This window comes from Mytilus edulis, chromosome 5 (genome assembly GCF_963676685.1).
Source record: "Mytilus edulis chromosome 5, xbMytEdul2.2, whole genome shotgun sequence".
NCBI classification, from domain to species: Eukaryota; Metazoa; Mollusca; class Bivalvia; order Mytilida; family Mytilidae; genus Mytilus; species Mytilus edulis.
In genome coordinates, this window is record NC_092348.1 from 64,249,579 (window position 1) to 64,270,220 (window position 20,642).

A 20,642-nucleotide genomic window follows, 5' to 3' on the forward strand; every position below is an offset into this window, starting at 1 on the left:
TTTCTTATATGATTTTGAATGTATGTTGAAAATTGGCATGCAGAAAGGTGACACCTGTGCAATTCAGGATATACCTAGTTAAACTTAAGGTAAAATATTTAGAAAGCTGTGAAAATTGCAAAATTTGGTTGAACAGATAGGGACTTTTAATTGGTGGTATGACACCTATAGCTGGTCCGGTTCAGATCTGTAGTTTAGAAATCGGTCAATGGCGGATGAATCCAAGAAAATTTACAAAAATAAACGATGTTTGACAAGTTATTTGGAAAGGAGCATGACGTTTTTAATGCAATAAATGGATTAAACATTTACTGGAGGCAACTTTTATCACGTTTAAATGAAGTAACAAACTTATTTTGCCGCCGAAATTTAGGTTGATGTACGTTTTCAAGTAACAAGCACCGGAACTTGCGGAAATGCACGAAGTGATGAAAAGTTGTATTTTATCAAATAACCTGCAACACACTGCAAAAACAATGCTTCAACCTCTTTTCTTTAGATAATGAATCGTTTATGTCTAAATTTCTTTCATTATCAATAAAAAATTGATGTTTCATCAACTTGGTAAAAATTGAAAATGTCCGATGACGAAAGCAACTGAAAGCGAGTATCGTCAAGAACAGGACGACTTGTTTTCGCTTTTGGGGGTTGGTGAAAGCGAAGTGACGGTTAGGAAAGCGACTTCTTCGCCCAAGTCGCCTGGAAGCGTGAGCCCTGTAAAGTCTGATGTTTCCATACGCTAAAGTGCGATGGTCCGCGAAAGTATCTACGTACGAAACGTAGTTGGATAATGACGTTAACAGTCGTTTATACAAACTTAAAGTTTAACACGCCGGAAGATAAATTACAAATATTTTATTAACACCTTTAAAATGAAATGTCAATGACTGAATTGATTTAAACCTGACCGTGCTTTGTCGGATTTAGCATGGATATCATGTATCCTGGTTTTGGTGGAAGCGAAAAGATACATTTGAATCATTGTTTAGGTTGCAGTTTACTTTGCAGTTCCCTTGAAAATATTGTCGATTTTATTGGAAAGTAACGTCGGTAAAAAAAAAGTACTTGTTTTCATGCGTAAACTATAATTTGATTTAGTCGGCTAAAACAATCGTTTGTATATTGAAGGAAAATATAACATGTTTGTGTGGTCTCTATGAAAGAAAAAAAAAAGGCAGCGAACATCACCTCTCTCTCTCTCTTGTTTAGATTAAAGCTTAAAAAAAAATGTTACATATTCTGACAATAATCTTATTTTGTATTTGTAATTTACAATGCAATCTAATTACAATGTTCCCATAAGTGAAAGACTGTGTGAATGGCAATCTACACCAATTATCTTTTGTAAAAAGACTATTTTTAACCTTGATGTTTTAATCCCTCGAATCTTGCCCTTTTGGTCCATCGCACTTTAGCAAACAAACAACCATCACATTTTAACGTGAGGCACCATCGTACTTTGGCGTAGACCATCGCACTTTAGCGTGACCATCGCACTTTAGAGTACCATCGCACTTTAGAGTCCTACATATATACTTCTTGCTTAAGAATATATATGTTTAGGTATTTTGAGTTATGGGAAAAGTTAAAGAGGGTCTTAGTAGCAGTGTTGGTAGGGTGCCTTGGTAATTTTTTTCTGTATTCTTTATTTTTAATACAAATTTTCACTGTTGCTATATCCTAACATTGTGCATTTACTGAGCACAGCTGTTTTGTGCTGTATTGCCATTAAGCACAGCAGAGGTAGAAAGGCGAAACTGGTAAAGTGTGTCAGACCATAGAAACAGAATGAAGCAGGTCACCTTTCAAAACATACTGCATATAAAGCTCAACTGTGCCAAGCAATTATCTAAAAACTTGTGTAACAAAGCTGATTGACAAGTTTTTCAGCCTAAATAGAAGAAAGATAGAGTTCTATATGGGCTAATGATGTTCTTGTATAACCAGTGTTTCAACAATAAACACAATGTTTGATAAATATCTTTATTAAAACATGCCCTTTTCATATTATCATATCACGCGCCAAATGCCATTTTTCAGGATTGGCACCCTGCCCATTTGAAATCCTAGCTGGAACACTGTATTTCAATTCTGAGATAATACCTGAAACATCACATGTTCGCCCTATAAAAAACATATAGGTCCATTCGCCCTGATAGTCTGTTTGCCCTATAAAAAAAATAGGTCTGTTTGCCCTGATAGTCCGTTCGCCCTATAAAAAAAATAGGTCTATTTGCCCTGATAGTCCGTTCGCCCTATAAAAAAAATAGGTCTATTTGCCCTGATAGTCCATTCACCCTATTTTTCTTTAGGAAAACACAGGTGTACCAGATAAAACTGATGAACCAGATGTTTTGTAAGCGGAAAATTAAAGGCAGCAATAATAATACATGTAAATCACATACAAGTGACCTTTAAACATATTAATAGTAATTCACTTTAGCATGTTTAGTGCTTTTAAATATTTGTTTTAGGAAATAAATGTGTGTGATGTGCAGTTCAAGATTGATCTTGTTATAACTGTTAATGAATGGTTTTATATTGTTATAATGTATCAATTAAGATAAATACATAGACAACTTAGTCTTCAGCTGTTTTATATTAAATACCAGCTGGTAGTCATGAAATTCGCAGAAACTTATTTCCTGGTAGCAGCAAGACAACATAACGATGGGTTAATGCAACAATCTCGTATCTGGAAAGTTGTGACTTTTCAGAAACCGACATACAAAGTTTGACTGTAAATGTAAATTCTATTTTACTACAGAAATGTACCAAATTAACATTGAATGCAAAAATAGACTTAGTTGTTATCCTTTTATAATTTGATGCTAATTGGTTGTCAGATAAAAGATATAATTGCACTTGAAATGTTTAACGGATATAGGTATTCCATAATGATTAAAATATAATGCAGATGTTTGTGTCACAAGGTCATTACTAGTGATAACATATTTACGCCTGTGTGGTATATCATATTATAAATGTTGTTTGATAAGCATCATTGCATTTGCAAGCAATAAGAGATTGTGGAATTTGAAAAACGAATAAATATAACTAATTATTTTTTATTTGTTTTGAATGATATACTGTGATAAATGCAAAATAACACTTGATATAATTAAACATTGTTAAATGAAAGAAAACAATACATAAGGTGATGTAATTATAGGGAAAACTATACACAAAGTAATCACGGAATGTGAATTTTAAAATATATATTATTATTCACGATCAAATTTAAATTGTTATTTTTGACCAATTATTTTCCAATCATTCTGTTTTTTGGTTGTTTTAAAAAAATTACATTATTTTAAAGAATTTATGGTAATGGATGATCTTTATTATATTTATAAGAAATATTATTATTTTCTAAAACACTTGATGAAATTAAATACACATAAAAAAAATATTAATATATTGTGTGGAGTAGTTTTCACTGAATTTTAAAGAAGAAAAGACAAAAGTTCCAATAGAAAAAGATTGGATGTTGTTTGTAAAACAAAATTAAGTAATTTTAAAATTGAAATAATAATAGAGGAATAACGACTTATTTAAACTTTCCCTTAAGATTATTCCTTTTCTTTCAGAATTAAAAACTTTCTTATGTTTCCTTCGACATTTGTGACAATTAGACTTTAAAAAAAACCAATGTACTTGATTACAAGAAAATATAACACAGCAAAAATCAATGAATTTCCTAAGACTACGTGAATTGAAAATGAAATGCATAATTCACTATATCAGTTTATGTTATATTATAACTGATAAATCAAGATTGTTATATTGTTTTTGCTTTGAAGACAACTGATGCAGTTTTCAGTCTTAATCATTATTCTTTTTCGGAGTCAATTTCATCTTCCTCAAAATCCGGATCTGGGATTAAATCTGGTGTTTTGCTGTCAGATTGTAATCCTTTGTAGAAACTGTGGTACTCGCTTGTAATAACACCAGTTTTACAAAAATTCGGTAAATCTTTATAGTATAACTAATCGCCGTATTTGAATATCAAAAAATAATACAACGCGTGACCGAACGACGCATGGATTAAACGAGTGCGCAGCACGAGTTTAATCCATAGCGGCGTTCGGTCACAAGTTGTCTTATTTTTGATATTCAAATACGGTGATTAGTTATACTTTTTATTACATTGTCAAATTGCTTTTTTTTATGAAATTAATGTACAAAATGTAAGGAACTATATGTTTTTCCTACGCATGTTTTGTTTCGACGTTATCGACGTCTTGACAACGCCTATTGTTGTATGACGTCAGAGAGTGAAATAACCACGTTTATGTATGTGAAATTATCGGTTTTATCTAACTGGGAAATCAATGTAATTCAGTGCAACCAATGTAATAATTCTTTTTATCAGCAGATACTGTCTGTTTATCTGTATATCTCTTAGGTATCTCCATTAAATTTACAGGACGACCTTTTCTAGTCTTTTCTGTAACTCTCATTTTACGGAACGAATCTAATTTATTTTTAAAGGATATTTGATCTGGATTCTTCTTTTCAAAATCTCAACCATCTCATTTTCAGCCATTTGATTTTCATTTTGACATCCATTGATGTCTTCTTTTCTGTACCGAAAAATCTGTTTTGGAGTCCTTTGAAATCGTATATATCTTCAAATGTGAGCGGAACTATCAAATATGGACTCTTTTTCCTGTCCATGCGGATTACTGTCGACCATTTCTGTGGAACATAAAACTCGGTCTTTTTTGTTGCAAATTCAATGGCAGAATGCATACTGTCACATTCCATCTGAGTATGTCCACTTTCTATGAATTTGTGGTCAATTGTTTCGATATTAGGAAGTGTTGTAACAGCATGCATTAGGCAAGTAGTGATGAACTGATTCCTGTTCTGACCAGCACATACATCAGAATACAAAATAACATGTTTGATGTTTCGTTGGAGATACAAACATGTTCCAATTTCACAGGATCCACGCTTCGCATCAACTTCTGACCAAAGATAACAAGTGGCATGTTTGTTTGCAAGATTGTATATAGACAAGTTGTAACTGTTTAATTTTCTCATAAAATAAATATGACTGACCAGCGAACATGGGATCTGTAGAACAGCTTTCAGGTCAAATGTTGCCACCATTGTATTCAAATTTTCTTTAGCATGGTCTTTGTCTGCTTTTTTCTCTTGTCAAGCTCTTATTTTCTTAGTTATATGTTTGTCATAATTACGTTTCTTCTTTGGTGTTAACATATCACTAGATGTTGCTTTCTGGTAGTTGACACATATGTTGCATTGGTCTTTCTTTAGAACGTGGAATGAGAAATTGCTTGGGTGTTTTATTATAACAAAAAATATTTTGCCTTTCGTCATCGCGTACTTTGATGTTGGATTTGTACTTGCAGCGGGTGCAATCAGTTGGTTTGACATATTTTGTATATCTACAACAGATACGAAATATCATTCAGATATTTTCATACAAACATTTTTCCCAAAAAACATAATCTAGTATTATCAGATTAATTATTAATTATTACTTATTTTTTTCCATTTATATGAGATAAGCGCGTACAAGTGTTTTGTATTGGAAATGCTTAAAAATAAAAAGTAAATAGATATATATTTTCTTACTTACTGATGCAGCCTATTTGTCTTTGAAAAAACTATTTTACGATTAATTTTTGCATTTAAAAAAAATAGACTTAATTTGTATGTTACATTGAATAATTGATTCATTTTTCAATATAATACTTTTTCCGTATTGACTTACCAAATGAAACCTTTAGGCATATTACATTCTAATTCATTTTTATTTTTCTCTTGTCTCAAATAATATAGATGCTATTGCAAAATTTAAAAAAAAACCATGCGCTTATTGATACTAATGAAATTAAGGAAGATACAAACATATTAAATTTAATATCTTTTTAAATATTTTTCTCTTAGAAAACAGGTATAATGGAAATAAAATGTACCGTAAATGTGTTTTGTAATAATATCAATTTTAATTAAAAAACGTATATTAAAAGTTAAGTATAATGGAATTTAAAATTAATTAATTATTTCAATAATATGCATTTTTATTAACAAAATATACAAACCTTTTTTCTAATTTGCATTTTTTTGGCTGAATATCAAAGTTCCGTGTCAAAACCCGTCATCAGTCAAAACAATTACTTGGTTTAATCTCAGTTGATGTTTATATTATCTAATATGAGGTCATGCCAGTAACACTTAGTTGACCTTGCTTGTTTGATAACCTGCTGATATTCACATTTCTTTAACAGCTGCAAAACATTATCTGATGTTGTGGGGGAAATGGTTTTAGGTGTTGAAATAAATAAATCAAAATGTCAATTGCAATATGAAGATAGTACTTGTTACAGTGTTGAGGCATATGCATTTTCAAACATTTGTTTGTTTATAGGAATGCGACACACCTCATCGTTAGATATTTTGTTGGGGCGCTTGGTGCAAGCTATTTAATTATAAGAATAAATCGTTCATTCTAATAGTAATACGAGATAAGTCCTTCATGTTGGCAAACTTTCGTTATCAAACTTATAATAGATTGATGAACATGTCAATTAAAAATTTATTTTATAACCAATTGCTCTAAAAAATTTAGGGAATATTATTTAATACTTTAGTGCTAAAAAAATCAATAAATCTCAAAACTGCAAAATTTTCAGTTACGTGGTTGATGCATTAACCCCTCGATAATACACCACAAGCAAAATTCAGCAAAATTGTAGACACTTTAACATATATTCAAATATATTATATACACACAATGCAACATAATAAAATAAAAATCAGGGTGAACGGACTTAGGGCAAACAGACATGGATTCAGAACATACAGTATACATGTAGTGGGTTATTTTAGCAAATATAAAATTTTCTTTGAATAATGTATACGAAAAAAAATTCCGTTATAATTTTGGTGGATTTAAACCTTTACCAATACCTTTGCATGTGCCCTTTCAAATAGGTTGAAATTATTATGGTGATTTTTTCCCGGAAAAAAAAAAGCGAAAATTTACACCCTGTAAAAATAACCCGCTATTTGGTATACATGTAGTGCTGGTAACTGAAGAACATAAACATAATACAGTTTTATGTTTTTGGCGATAGATCATCATTCAATTTGTTTTCATTGCAGAAGAATGTAGATTATTATATCCTCAAGTGAAAACAAAGATAAAAGATATATTTAAAGATAGATGTAAGATTTGTTGCATTGAAGTAGAAAATTCAAATCAGCAAGTAAGTGCAGTGTTTATTACAATGCTTGTGCCTTTGTGGGGAACAGTACATCTTTTCCTAAGTGAAATTATTTTACATCAGCATAGGATTGACATTTCAATCCACCATGTCAAAAATTTGACCAAACCATGACTGAATGTAGCAGGTTAAAACATGTTTATCAATGCTCAACCCTCCCCTAAACCATATACATTGGTGTAACAAAAAGTATGCACATATAAAGAAGACCAAACTAAATATTGTTTGAAAAGGGCTTTTCACATCAGTCTGATACTTAAACAAAAATAACTAACAAAAAGCAACTTTTTTACTGAAAACAATTGGTAATGCACCCAATAATTTCTGAAATTACAGTAGTTTGTAGAGGGGCAGTAGAAGGGGAAGTCATCCTGAAATTCCACAAAAAATGAAGAATTCTTTCCCTGATCCTGAAAAATTATTTATAAATTCCTAGGCTAAGACCCAATAAGGGTAAATCCCAAATACCCTGAAAACAAAGACCCAATCCTCATTCCCGCAAAAAAAAATAAAGGGCTTAATTCTGACATCCCCAAAAAAGGCCCTTTCGCCCCGCTCTGTAGATGTATATCAAATACAACAGAGGCGATTTAGAGGGTTTCCAGGGGGCCTTTTTGGTTGATTATATTAAAGGTGAATCACTGAAGCATGACTGGAGCAGGCCCCCTCTTAGGCAGTCAGTTGTGCCAATTTGTTTGTGATAAAAAGAAAATGAAATATGACATGAAGTATGAGCTCTTAGAACATGCTTTCAGAAAACAAATAAAAATTTAGGCCACATGACTTTTTTTCTTCATGTTCTTGCTTCACAACAAAATGCGTAAACTCATAACATTCCTTTATCAATGTTTATAAAAATTTCATTAACTGGGTTATTTTCACCTAGTACTGCAAAATTGAAATAAATTGAACCAACAAAAAAACAACTTTCATTTTTAAAAAAATAGTTGCAAAAATAAAAGAAAACACATATGTGACCCGCCATGACATTTGCAGGCTTATGGAGGTACAACGTCATTGTTAGAAAAATTATAAACATGATAAATATCGAGATTCAATGAAATACGTATTTGTGAAGAAGAGATAAACACTTTCCTTGGCTTCTTTTTTTGCGGACGCCGAACTATACATCATATATAGGTTTTGAAGAAGTTCTACTTTATCGTTTGAAGTGAAAAATATGTGAATCTACATTTTAAATTGATACAAAAAAAATCAAAGGAGTAGGTCCGGTAAGGGCCGATTTCGGCCTCAAATTTCAAGTTCATCTAACGAAAGATTTTAGACACTTTCTAAACACTTAAGTGTCTAATTCAATTGATTCAATTCGTTAATGTGGAAGATTGTACCTTAATAAGTCATTGAAAACGCCCCGATTCAAGCTTAAATATGAAAAATCTATCAAATATGCCAAAAATTGTCACTTTTCAGATGGTTTTTGTCAAAAATGAAAGTGGCCGCATCCGTGTTCATCCTCAACCTTTATATATATTATGTATTATCATCAAATACAACTTACATTTCAATATAATGAATGAACACGAATGCGGCCACTTTCATTTCAGACGGAAACCGTCTAAAATTTAACTAAAATGCTACAATTGTGAAGATTTCAGTAATTTAGCATGACTTAATGATGCTGGTACCCGTTATATGTGCATTGTGTATTTTGAGGCCAAAAAGGGGTCTTACTGAACCTACTCCTTTCTGCTCTATAGATTTCCTTTCATAAATGAAGTCTGAAATATATTCATAATAAATGAACCGTATCAAATCGGCATCAAATGCATATAAGAGAACACCTACTTATAAGCTATCACGCGTCGCATACTTTGTATAGAGACATGCATAATAAATCTAAATAAAAAAAAAGGAATTCTTAAAGCTTACCTTGACAAATTTTAAACTAACTTCATTTCAACAAGTTTAAATTACATGTTCTAAAATAGAGCTACAAACAAACAAATAATGCTCTGCTCTAAAGTTTTTCTTTCATAAATTAAATATATCCATAATAAATGCACCGTATCAAATGCATATAAGAGAACACCTACTTATAAACTGTTACACGTCGCATACTATGTTTAGAGACATGCATAATAAATCTAAATAAAAAAAAGGAATTCTTAAGGCTCACTTTGACAAATTTTAAACTAACTTCATTTCAACAAGTTTAAATTACATGTTCTAAAATAGAGCTAAGAATTGTTTGCATTGTAGTAAATTTAAGTCTTTAAAATTTTAATCAAATACGCTATTGAACATCACTAAGAGCCAATAAATATAATAATTTTGTGTTTTATAAATTAGTGGCTTCAATAAATAAAAGTCGTCATAGAACAGTCTCATTTTCATACCGGTATTCGAAATGACTCGTTTCATTGCTATTACAACAAATATGTCATAATAACATGACGGAGAGTTTTGTTTCGGAATATTCTAGATAAATATATAAAAAAGCAAATTTTAGACAATGTACCCTCCTCAGCCTGGAAATGGCTAGTCACATATAGTTAACGGCGTTTTTCTCACAATGACGTTCTACCTCCATAAGCCTGGATATGTATATCTTCATTAAGATAAAAGCCTATCAAACGAATTAAATTCTTCTCATAAAATTTGCAGTTTATTTAATGATCTAGACCAGTTACGGTCTGCATTTTTACAATCAAAGATGGTGGAAGACAACCCAAACAGCTTTATTTCTACAGGCAAGAATAATCTAAAAAAAACCAAACAGTTCTATTTATTCTTTTTTGTTTTTATGAAGCTATATGTCAAGGAAAACAGAGAGAAAGTAGAATGGAATGATGTACATGATGATGAACCTCCAAAAATCACTGAATCTGAGGACGATGTTGAAAGGTTCGTGATGAAATTTGCATTAAAATTTATGTTTACTAGAAACAGTAACAAAAATTCTACTGTTAAAATTAAAAAAAAAATCAAATCACTTGTATAATTCAGACAAACAGTTTCTGTCTACTGCGGAATCATTATAATTCGTTGGATACCAATTTTCTAGGAATCATTATAATTCGTTGGATACCAATTTTCTAGGATTTCCTGGGAATAGGTAAACCACGAAATTAAATGTTCGAAGAATGACACATTTTCTAAAGGCTTGTATAAAGTTTTCCCTCATCCATGAAAATCGGTGCCCATGAAAATAAATGAATCCACAGTAATTGTTTATAACTGTCTCCAGGTGAGTAAGAACCTCTGAATTAAATGTTCATTGAATGACATATTTTCTATACTGTGTCCAGGTGAGTAAGAACCTCTGAATTAAATGTTCTTTGAATGACATATTTTCTATAAGATAGTACCCAGACTTCAGCAAATTCATGAAATTAAATATCCACTATCATGCAAGTTTTTCCTAAATCCATGAAAATTGCTACCTAGGATAAGTAAATCTTTAGTATTCTTATATTTCAGCAGACCACAAAGAACAGTATGTGATTGCTACCTACGATAAGTAAATCTTCAGTATTCTTATATTTCAGCAGACCACAAAGAACAGTATGTGATTGCTACCTACGATAAGTAAATCTTCAGTATTCTTATATTTCAGCAGACCACAAAGAACAGTATGTGATTGCTACCTACGATAAGTAAATCTTCAGTATTCTTATATTTCAGCAGACCACAAAGAACAGTATGTGATTGCTACCTACGATAAGTAAATCTTCAGTATTCTGCTACCTACGATAAGTAAATCTTCAGTATTCTTATATTTCAGCAGACCACAAAGAACAGTATGTGATTGCTACCTACGATAAGTAAATCTTCAGTATTCTTATATTTCAGCAGACCACAAAGAACAGCATGTGATTTGTTACATGAACTCGCTGATTCAATGCCATTTGCAGGTAATGTTATTACCAGTACTTCTCATACTTCATACATGTCAAAGTCACAACAATTTTTAATTTGTTTAATTAAATTTCTGAAAAACTTAATTTTTATTGTGAAGTGCATTGGGTCTGAATTGTAGTGTTAACTTATGTCTTGAATATTCCACGTGCACAGATATGAAATTCTTAAATGTAAAAATAGCTTTTTATATCATTTAGAATTGAGTTTATAGTTATAAGATAAGTGTACTGTAAGTGTAATTAGAAATAAGAAGATGTGGTATTAGTGCCAATGAAAAACTTCCTTTCAAATCACAATGTATAAAAAGTAAACAATTATAGGGCAAAGTACGGTCTTCATCGTGGAGCATTGGCTGCCTCTAAATTTGTTATTGATAATGATGAATAATATTATTTGCAGTTGTATTTTTGTATTAAAATCTTTCTTATTTACCCATAATGTGGTTAATAGCTGATTGATGTAGTCAAAGACTTGCATGCTAAACCAAAGTTTTGGTCAACACTTTATTAATTCAAAAAGTATTTTCTTATAAGTACTTTTTGCGAAGGAATATTTAGATTTTTTGAATTTTACTTGTACTTTCTATATATTTGTTTTTATACTTTTCCCATTTAGGTTGTATCATTGATATATTTGTTGACATACCTGAAGAATTTGACAGCAGGTAAAATACTTATTGGCATAATTAAAGAGGGGACTAGGACCTGTATCAGGACTCAGGGATCTGGTGTTTTTAAGTTCTGGATTTCAGAATTGACCCTTTCGGGATCTGGGAATTTTTTTCACGAATTTCGGGATGTCGGGATTTAAATTTATTTAAATTTGGGACCTGGGGATTTTGTGTTTTTAAGCCCGGGATTTCGGGATCAGGATCCCTCCTACCCCCCTCATTAAATGATATTTAGAGACCCTGTAATAGAAAAGAAAGGATATGGGCAAGGGGGTATCCATTTATTACACAAAATCAGTACAAGACATAACACCAGCAACTACAGCTGTGTCTGGATGGAACAAAAATTGTTAATCATTCATTCAAAGACGAGTCCAACAATCACAAAGCTTCCTGAACACTAGATGCTTTTTAACATTTTTCTTGAAGTAGAGGTTGTAAATGCACTAAACTACTAGCTTAAAAGGCTAATAGAATTGTTTTTTATCCTGAGATCTTGCAAGGTTTTTTTTAACTTGATTTTTTACAGTGATTATATTTGTCCAATGTCCTTGACCTCATTTTCATGGTTCAGTGACTACTTGAAAAAAAGTTCAGATTTTTTGTAATGTTAAATTGTCTCTTCTTATAAGTACATTTTGTAATAGGATTACGATATTTGGTATGTGCATACCTTGCAAGGTCCTTATGCTCATCACACAGTTTTCACTTGACCTCGACCTCATTTCATGGATCAGTGAACAAGGTTAAGTTTTCGAGGTCAAGTCCACATCTCAGATACTATAAGCAACAACTGGCAGATGTCATCTGTCCTTGACCTCATTTTCATGGTTCAGTGGTCAAAGATAAGTATTTCAGTTTTGGTCTTTTTTTTTCTAATTCGATATGCCAGTCGCGCAAGAAAGTTGGAATATTTTACCCCCTCCTGAACAAGTGAGTTATTACATAGATATAAGATGATGTGGTATGAGTACCAATGAGACTACTGGTACTCTCAGTCCAAGTCACAATTTGTAAAAGTAAATCATTGTGTTTTACAGTTGTGAAGGCTTTCTTCCTTTGTATGGTGCAGTAAGAAGATTCAAAGATTGGCATAATACTGTTGTAACATCCATTTACCAGGGTGACAACACCTCCACTGACAATGAATTTACTGATATTATTCCTGGTATACAAACATGTAGGATGGATGACCTTGAATTTCCTGACAAGGTCATATGGAGAGGGAAATTATCAGTTGTTGATAAAACAGTAGGTATTCACATTTATCTTAAAATGAACCAATTATTAAGATAAAATTGACAAATAAAATGTATCATTGACTGGGAACAAATCAAATACTGTCATAGTTTTTTTTTTTTTATCAAAAACAAATCTGAATAAGTTGGTTTCCACAATATAAACTGGTGATTTTGAGAATTGGTCACCAATTTCAGATTAAAAATGCACTGGTCTTTCTATCCAAAGCCAGTCAGTTATGATAATTAAATAGGAAAGATTTAAGTAAGTAATGTGAGGTTGAGATCAGCAACCATATATTCTCTGGATAAACAAAACAATGCAGGGGTTCAAATTATCGGTTGTTTGATGTCTGCGACCTTCAACTATTGCAATCAAACTTTAGTTTTGGTTACTAGCTATGCCCGACAGACCTTCAATTTGAAAGAAAATAAAAATTAACTTTGCCAACCTTTTTATCAAAATTTCCAAGTAAGGATCTGAAAATTTATTTTCATCTTTATTATTCATGACAGCGATGTTCATTTTGTTCAACCGCTAGCTTTATACAGAAAATCGCCGACAAGTAATGTGTAAATTCGAGTAAATTCGTATCAGACTGACAAACACAACACTGAAAAACAGTGGATGCCATAAACGGGATCAGATTCCGGGTGTCGGATAAAGGTAATTCTGGGTTTGCTGATCAAATACAATAAAAAATAATAATTCCAGGCAGGTGACAAAATGCAACTATGATAATGATATACAAACACTAAAATTGAAAAACAGATATGGAAAAGAAAGAAAAAACAGAAAATTTTGTATACAGAAACTCAAAATTACTTTTAGTTCACAAATTTTCATGCCAAAATTCAAAACCATGTGACAGAAATGTCCTTTATCATTAATAAATGTTGATATTACATGTAGATGTTTTTGAAGTGTTAACATATTACTACAATTCCAAGGGTTGATTTCCTCATAATTTTGTAGGGCCAGGAAATAGCTAAAAGTTTCTTACTTTATTTTCACAAATAGTGCACCTAGATATGATGCAATGTAAACAAAGTAACACAAGCGCTAGTGAGCTTTTATAATCTAGCTGAAGAAGTGTGAGCATTGAGATAATGGTATAATTAGTAATTTATTACCAATCATTGAGAATACACACCCACCCACAGTGACACCCTCCCCAATACCAAAAAAAGAATAAAATTATTTGAATTCATAATATACAAGGCAATTACATTTATTATTAAACATGTTATACAACAGTGACAATGACAATAAAACAAGCTAACCTAACACCAAAAGCACATTAATTTTGTATCTTTCTGAGTTTTGAAATATTTTGAATAAAAGTAGGACCTGCAATTTAGGTTGTGGACCTTTCAGTTTGGAGTGCCAAAGGTCCTGGACCTTCCAGTACCAAATGTTAATTTGAAGCCCTACAATGAAAAAGTTCTTTAGTTGACCTACAGGTAAAAGATTTTTTTTTTTTTTTCATAATCTGATAGTTTTATTTATTTATTGATGGAAAATTTATTTCAGGTGAATAAAGGATTTATTTTGCCTGGTTTAGAATTAAGACAAAGCAGCATAAACAAAGAAAGATCAGTTATTACACATCCAAGATCACAAGTGAGATACCTTATGTTTTAGGACTATTTGGTGTTACATTGTTTGATGAATATCAAGACCTTCCTATTTTAAGCAGTTTGTCTGTTGGTTGGAGTTTGAAGCTTTTTTCAAATCTTTTTCCATTAAACCTGAGTTAGATAACGTACAACATAAAACTCACCTTTTCTCTTTGTATATTGAATAAATATTAACCCTTACCATGCGGTGACCTTCATATGACGGACGTACCAAGACCACCGTTGTCTTGCTCCAATGGCATTCCATACTTTTAGAAGTCCACGTTTATGAAACGTCTACTTCTGGTTTCGGGTCTATTTGAAGTCAAAAATCGTGAAATTCCGTATTTATGGTCCAAATGACCTTCTGGAGACTGCTGAACCAAGATAAGATTCACTCCCACCTAACAACTGTTGGGGTCAATTTGTTAACTAGGGTCCACTCCACATGCAGGCTACACCTGGATACCTCTACCAGCATCCCATTTCAAAGGATGAAAAATTGTAAAAATTGACGCTTTTTGCACCTGATGACCAACTTTGGACCAAATTAACGCCCACCCACTCCAGCTACAGCAACAGAGCTAAGCTCGTTTGCATATAATTTGCATATTTTTGCATATTTTTGCAAATAAACGAAAATTAGACATTTTCTGAAAACAATTCAGCATGGTAAGGGTTGAAAGATCAATGAAACCTTAGTACACTTGTACGCAAATTTGTCTACCATTACTTAAAAACTCATAAGTTTCCACATAATTTGGCATCACAATTTAAAACAGTTTGTCATAATAAAAGAGGAATTGTTGCATCTATAGCAATATAGGGTTATTTAGAGACAAATCTTTGGTTTTTTGAAGCAAATTCAACTAAATACCTAAAAGTGTAAATATGCTTATTGAAAACAAAATAAACAATTCCATGCAGATTATAAACAAACTGTAGAAAAGAAACATACAACTGCTTGAAAATTGAACAAAACCATGCATGAACAGTTTGTTGGATATTTGTAGGCTATTTAAATTTGTGTCTTATATAAGTTATGAATTTAATTGAAAAGACTAATAATTAATTTCTCTGCAGGAAAATAAAGACGTTGTTTTAGGCAGAATGTTGGAAGTTTTAGATGAGGTTGATATTGAGACTATTCCACCTTATATGTTAACATCCAATGTATTTTGTCTGTATCCTTTACATTATTTATATTTAGATGTTGATGAATTTGCAGCAAGTTTTGTGTCGTCACCTTTTTAAAGATAGTCAGAATTGAAGAAAAAAAATATGTCATATTATATTTCTTTTTGATACGCTCATACAAACAAAGTTTTAGCTGTTGATATTATTCATAATTTAATAAAAAAAAATAAAAAAATGAGACAGCAATTACAAATTGGTAAATTTCCAGTCTTTTTTAGTATTTCAAGATTTGTTAAAATCAATCTTATCTGGAAAAGAACAGTCCCTGAAGGGTTTAGTTATCACAGTTTTTGGAAAGTTTGCTATAGCTTACTATTGCTACTTTCCTTAGGCGTCGGCCTCAAACTTCCGATTGACAGATTATCGCAATATATTCTGCTCCGAGATAGTGTAGTACTAGTGTTTGAGTTCTGATTCTTGGAAGATTCTTTTAAAATTTTGAGTAACTACTGTTTTGACTGAAAAGATTACAGCTTGAATAAAAAGAAATGAATATTCACCGACGATTCAGATGAATTTAACTTCATTTTAAAAATGAGTATTACAAACACTACTTCGCGGATCTGCCATGCGCTGTAGAGAAAATCACAAGAAATCTACGCGAGATTGCGTTTTCATTCATTCATGAATATTTCATGAATGAACATTCCCCGCTCTACTTTTACCTGTTTACTATATGTATGTACTGGTAAAATCCCGAGTGTATCGAAAGAATCGGGAATGACTGATTAAAATGCGAGAACAAGTTGACATTTTGACCAAGCCGTTGGATAATTGAAAAGTGATAATGGTTTGGTTAAACAAAGCACAGGTGAAAGAATATAAAATACTCGATAATTATATTATATGTCTAACGTCTCACGCCAAGGATGAGTAAAGGTACAAATGACCGGCTTAAATACAAAAAAAAATAAAAAAAATGCATTGTTTTTGTCTAAACATCGATTGGAAGATTTTGATGCCAAAAATCATTTGAAAACTTAATTCCGTTATTTAAATACTAATTGTTTCACATTCCAATGTGGATATAAGGAACTTTACTCGTTCAGCATGCTCAAGTGGATCAAACTGACAGCAGAAAAACATTGACCCAACGTCAGTTCTTCTTCAGTCTTCTTCCAATAATTTACATCATACCACTTCTGGTGTGTTATTGTAAATTCGTATCATATAGCATCCGTATTAAAAGCAACCGAGTCAGCATCCACTTCTTCGAATATTATAGAAATGATTATAAGGTTCATGATGTGTACCCTTTGGCTAAAATGGCTCCATTTTCACCTCAAAATTTAGATAGATTACAGACAAACAGCGGCCTGTGCATCTGGAAAAGTTTTAAGGCATACCATGCCCTGTATTAATAGATTTCAATTGCTTTGTCACCCAAACACAGAGGCAATGATTACCTTAATATATCAAATGAATGGCTTAAAACAAAAATTCTCAAATGTTCTTAACTCACAAGACAATGCTTAATTTCACAACAGCAACTAAATGTGTTACAGGTTATAAGCACCTCTATGAATCTAGTGTATATAATTTTTATGCCCCACCTACGATAGTAGAGGGGCATTATGTTTTCTGGTCTGTGCGTCCGTTCGTCCGTCCGTCTGTTCGTTCGTTCGTTCGTTCGTCCGTCTGTCCCGCTTCAGGTTAAAGTTTTTGGTCAAGGTAGTTTTTGATGAAGTTGAAGTCCAATCGACTTCAAACTTGGTACACATCTTCCCTATGATATGATCTTTCTAATTTTAATGCCAAATAAGAGATTTTACCCCAATTTCACGGTCCACTGAACATAGAAAATGTTAGTGCAAATTTCAGGTTAAAGTTTTTGGTTTCAGGTTAAAGTTTTTGGTCAAGGTAGTTTTTGATGAAGTTGAAGTCCAATCAACTTGAAACTTAGTATACATGTGCCCTATGATATGATCTTTCTAATTTAAATGCCAAATTAGAGTTTTGACCCCAATTTTACGGTTCACTGAACATAGAAAATGATAGTGCAAATTTCAGGTTAAAGTTTTTGGCTTCAGGTTAAAGTTTTTGGTCAAGGTAGTTTTTGATGAAGTTGAAGTCCAATCAACTTGAAACTTAGTATACATGTGCCCTATGATATGATCTTTCTAATTTAAATGCCAAATTAGAGTTTTGACCCCAATTTTACGGTTCACTGAACATAGAAAATGATAGTGCAAATTTCAGGTTAAAGTTTTTGGTCAAGGTAGTTTTTGATAAAGTAGAAGTCCAATCAACTTGAAACTTAGTATACATGTTCCCTTTGATAAGATCATTCTAATTTTAATGCCAAATTAGAGAATTTATTCCAATTTCACAGTCCTTTAAACATAGAAAATGATAGTGCGAGTGGGGCATCCGTGTACTGTGGACACATTCTTGTTTATTCCTGTGGTCATACTGCTGTTGTTATGCTCCCACCGTATTGAGTTTTATCCTTGTTCTGCTGTAAGTATGCATGTCCTTCCCTTACTTGTACGTACATGTACCTCTGTACATCCCAAAATTCGTTTCTGTTCTCTTACTTTAGTTTGCCTGAACCAAATTGTATGAAACTATACGCAATGCTTATAACCACAATTCACAAGTCAAGTTTGAATTTTAGTTGCGTCACTTTTACCATTCTAGCATTTTATGCTACTTTACAAAAAAGAAAGTTGCTTGAAATTTTAGTTTCTGTTCTCTAACTTTAGTTTGTCTTAACCAAATGCTATGAATCTTATACACAATGCTCATTACCACAAACACTGATCAAGTTTGAATTTTGGTGGCGATAGTTATACCATTTTAGAGGTATGCCCCTTTACATATGTAAAAAATTGCTGACTATTTTCGTTTCAGTTATCTAACTTTGGTTCGCTCAACCAAAAATTTTATGAAATTTATACAGTGTTAATACTTTTAACAATAAAACAAAGATCAAATTTGAATTTTGGTGGAGTATTTTTTACTGCTCTAGGGTTGTGCCTCGTTACAAATGGAACCAGATGCTCCACTGGGCACATCTTTATACGACCACACTGTGGCACAGAGGTCGAAACCCTGAACAGTTGGGGCAAGTATGGACACAACATTCAAGCTTGATATAGCTCTGAATTTGGATTGTGATCAAATTTTTGACATAATATATAGGTTTCTGACACAAAACAAATGTCAAGATCTAACAAATCTATTGCGCAATACTGTGTAACTAGAATGTATACACAATGCTTATTACCCCATAACTCAGATCAAGTACACATTTTGGTAGCGTCATGCACATTTACAGTTCTTGAGTTGTGACCCTTTATAACATTAATGCTAGCGGGGGCATCATTTGTGTCCCATGGACACGTTCCCTATTTTAGATAAAAGCCTTTAATATAAATTCACTTTCATTACATTTGTATTGATTTAAGTTACTGTAACTGTCTTATTTATAAAAAAAGGATGTGGTATTTTTGCAAAGAACCAATGCTATCCAAAAGAGTTAAAAGGAGGAAAATGTATTAATAACTATAGGCCACCATATGGTCGTCAATAATGAGATATCTGTACCTGGCATATAGAATGAAATTCAAAACAGTGTAGCTGTGGCCATTGATTGCAACATTAAATTTATTCATTGACTGGGACAATTTAGGTGAACGTTTGTATGTGACGACCACTGCTCATTATATACTTTTTAAAGACACTTAAACTATGGGGTCACCAAAGGTTCTCAACACCTAAATAAAGTAATTCCAAAAAATGATCAGAAAAACACGATGTTTTGATTTATATCAATTATATAAATCAAAACATAAAGGTTATTCCTGATTAATTTTTCGAATTATTTTATAATTAAAGGCGTTATGAAACCTTTGGTGACCCCACAGTTCAAATGTCTATCGTAGGTAAGTTGTGATCAGTGGTCGTTTCAGACAAACATTCACGTAAATTGTCCCAGTCAATAGATGAATTTAATGTGTCAATCAATGGCCACAGCTACATTGTTTTGAATTTCATTCTACATGCAGAAAGCTATAAAGGCCCCGATAGGAAACATGTGGAGCAATTCAAACAAAAAAACTTACGTGTTAATTTACTAAAAACAAATATGAAGGATCTAAACCAATAGAAAAATACTAATTCACAGGCCCTTGATGTTGACATGGCATGGGTACTTAAAAAGAAATTATCAGAGCTTTCTGTATATTTCAATATTTTAGATCTACAGTTTTAGGTTGCAATAGAAAATATCAAAACTTTTTATGACAAACATGAAAAAAGTGATTTTTGATAATTATACTGACAAGACAATGGTTTAGTTTAAAACATCCAAGCTGTGATGAAATACATTTTTGAAATAATACACGTCTATAACCATTTTGGAATAATACACAGCTACAGTTGCAAACTTTCCAGAGGTGCTATCCAGCACTTTGATTACTATAAAACTGTGTTGGGGTATATTTTCAATTGGCAGAGCAGAAAAGTTTAATTTTGGCTATTTTCCTTAACACTCAAGAACACAGAGATACCAACATCCGCATGCCATGGTATTCATGGAACACATCAGAACTTCTCAGGTTTGTGTTAATACTATACTATAAATACATATAATTTAATTTTGGATGTAATATGTCTTTTGATTGGCTGACGTTGTTTTGTTTTCAGCTCATAGATATAATTTTGTCATGTGATCGTGACGTCATCAACGTTTTTTCATGATTTAAAATAGAATTTAGAATTAAATTATAAGAAATAACTGTAATATTTTTTCTGTCTATTTAAAATAAC

General features: G+C 32.0%; 1 protein-coding gene across 1 annotated transcript in view; it reads left to right on the forward strand.

Annotated features, from left to right (window-relative positions):
• Positions 1 to 20,642, forward strand: part of LOC139524186 (mdm2-binding protein-like) — a 40,577-nt gene that overhangs the window by 1,915 nt on the left and 18,020 nt on the right. The window contains exons 2-9 of the mRNA XM_071318812.1: positions 7,141 to 7,244; positions 10,033 to 10,127; positions 11,076 to 11,137; positions 11,760 to 11,808; positions 12,855 to 13,065; positions 14,587 to 14,676; positions 15,756 to 15,856; positions 20,371 to 20,431. Of these exons, the coding sequence (XP_071174913.1) occupies positions 7,141 to 7,244; positions 10,033 to 10,127; positions 11,076 to 11,137; positions 11,760 to 11,808; positions 12,855 to 13,065; positions 14,587 to 14,676; positions 15,756 to 15,856; positions 20,371 to 20,431 (773 nt within the window). The remainder of the gene's footprint in view (positions 1 to 7,140; positions 7,245 to 10,032; positions 10,128 to 11,075; positions 11,138 to 11,759; positions 11,809 to 12,854; positions 13,066 to 14,586; positions 14,677 to 15,755; positions 15,857 to 20,370; positions 20,432 to 20,642) is intronic.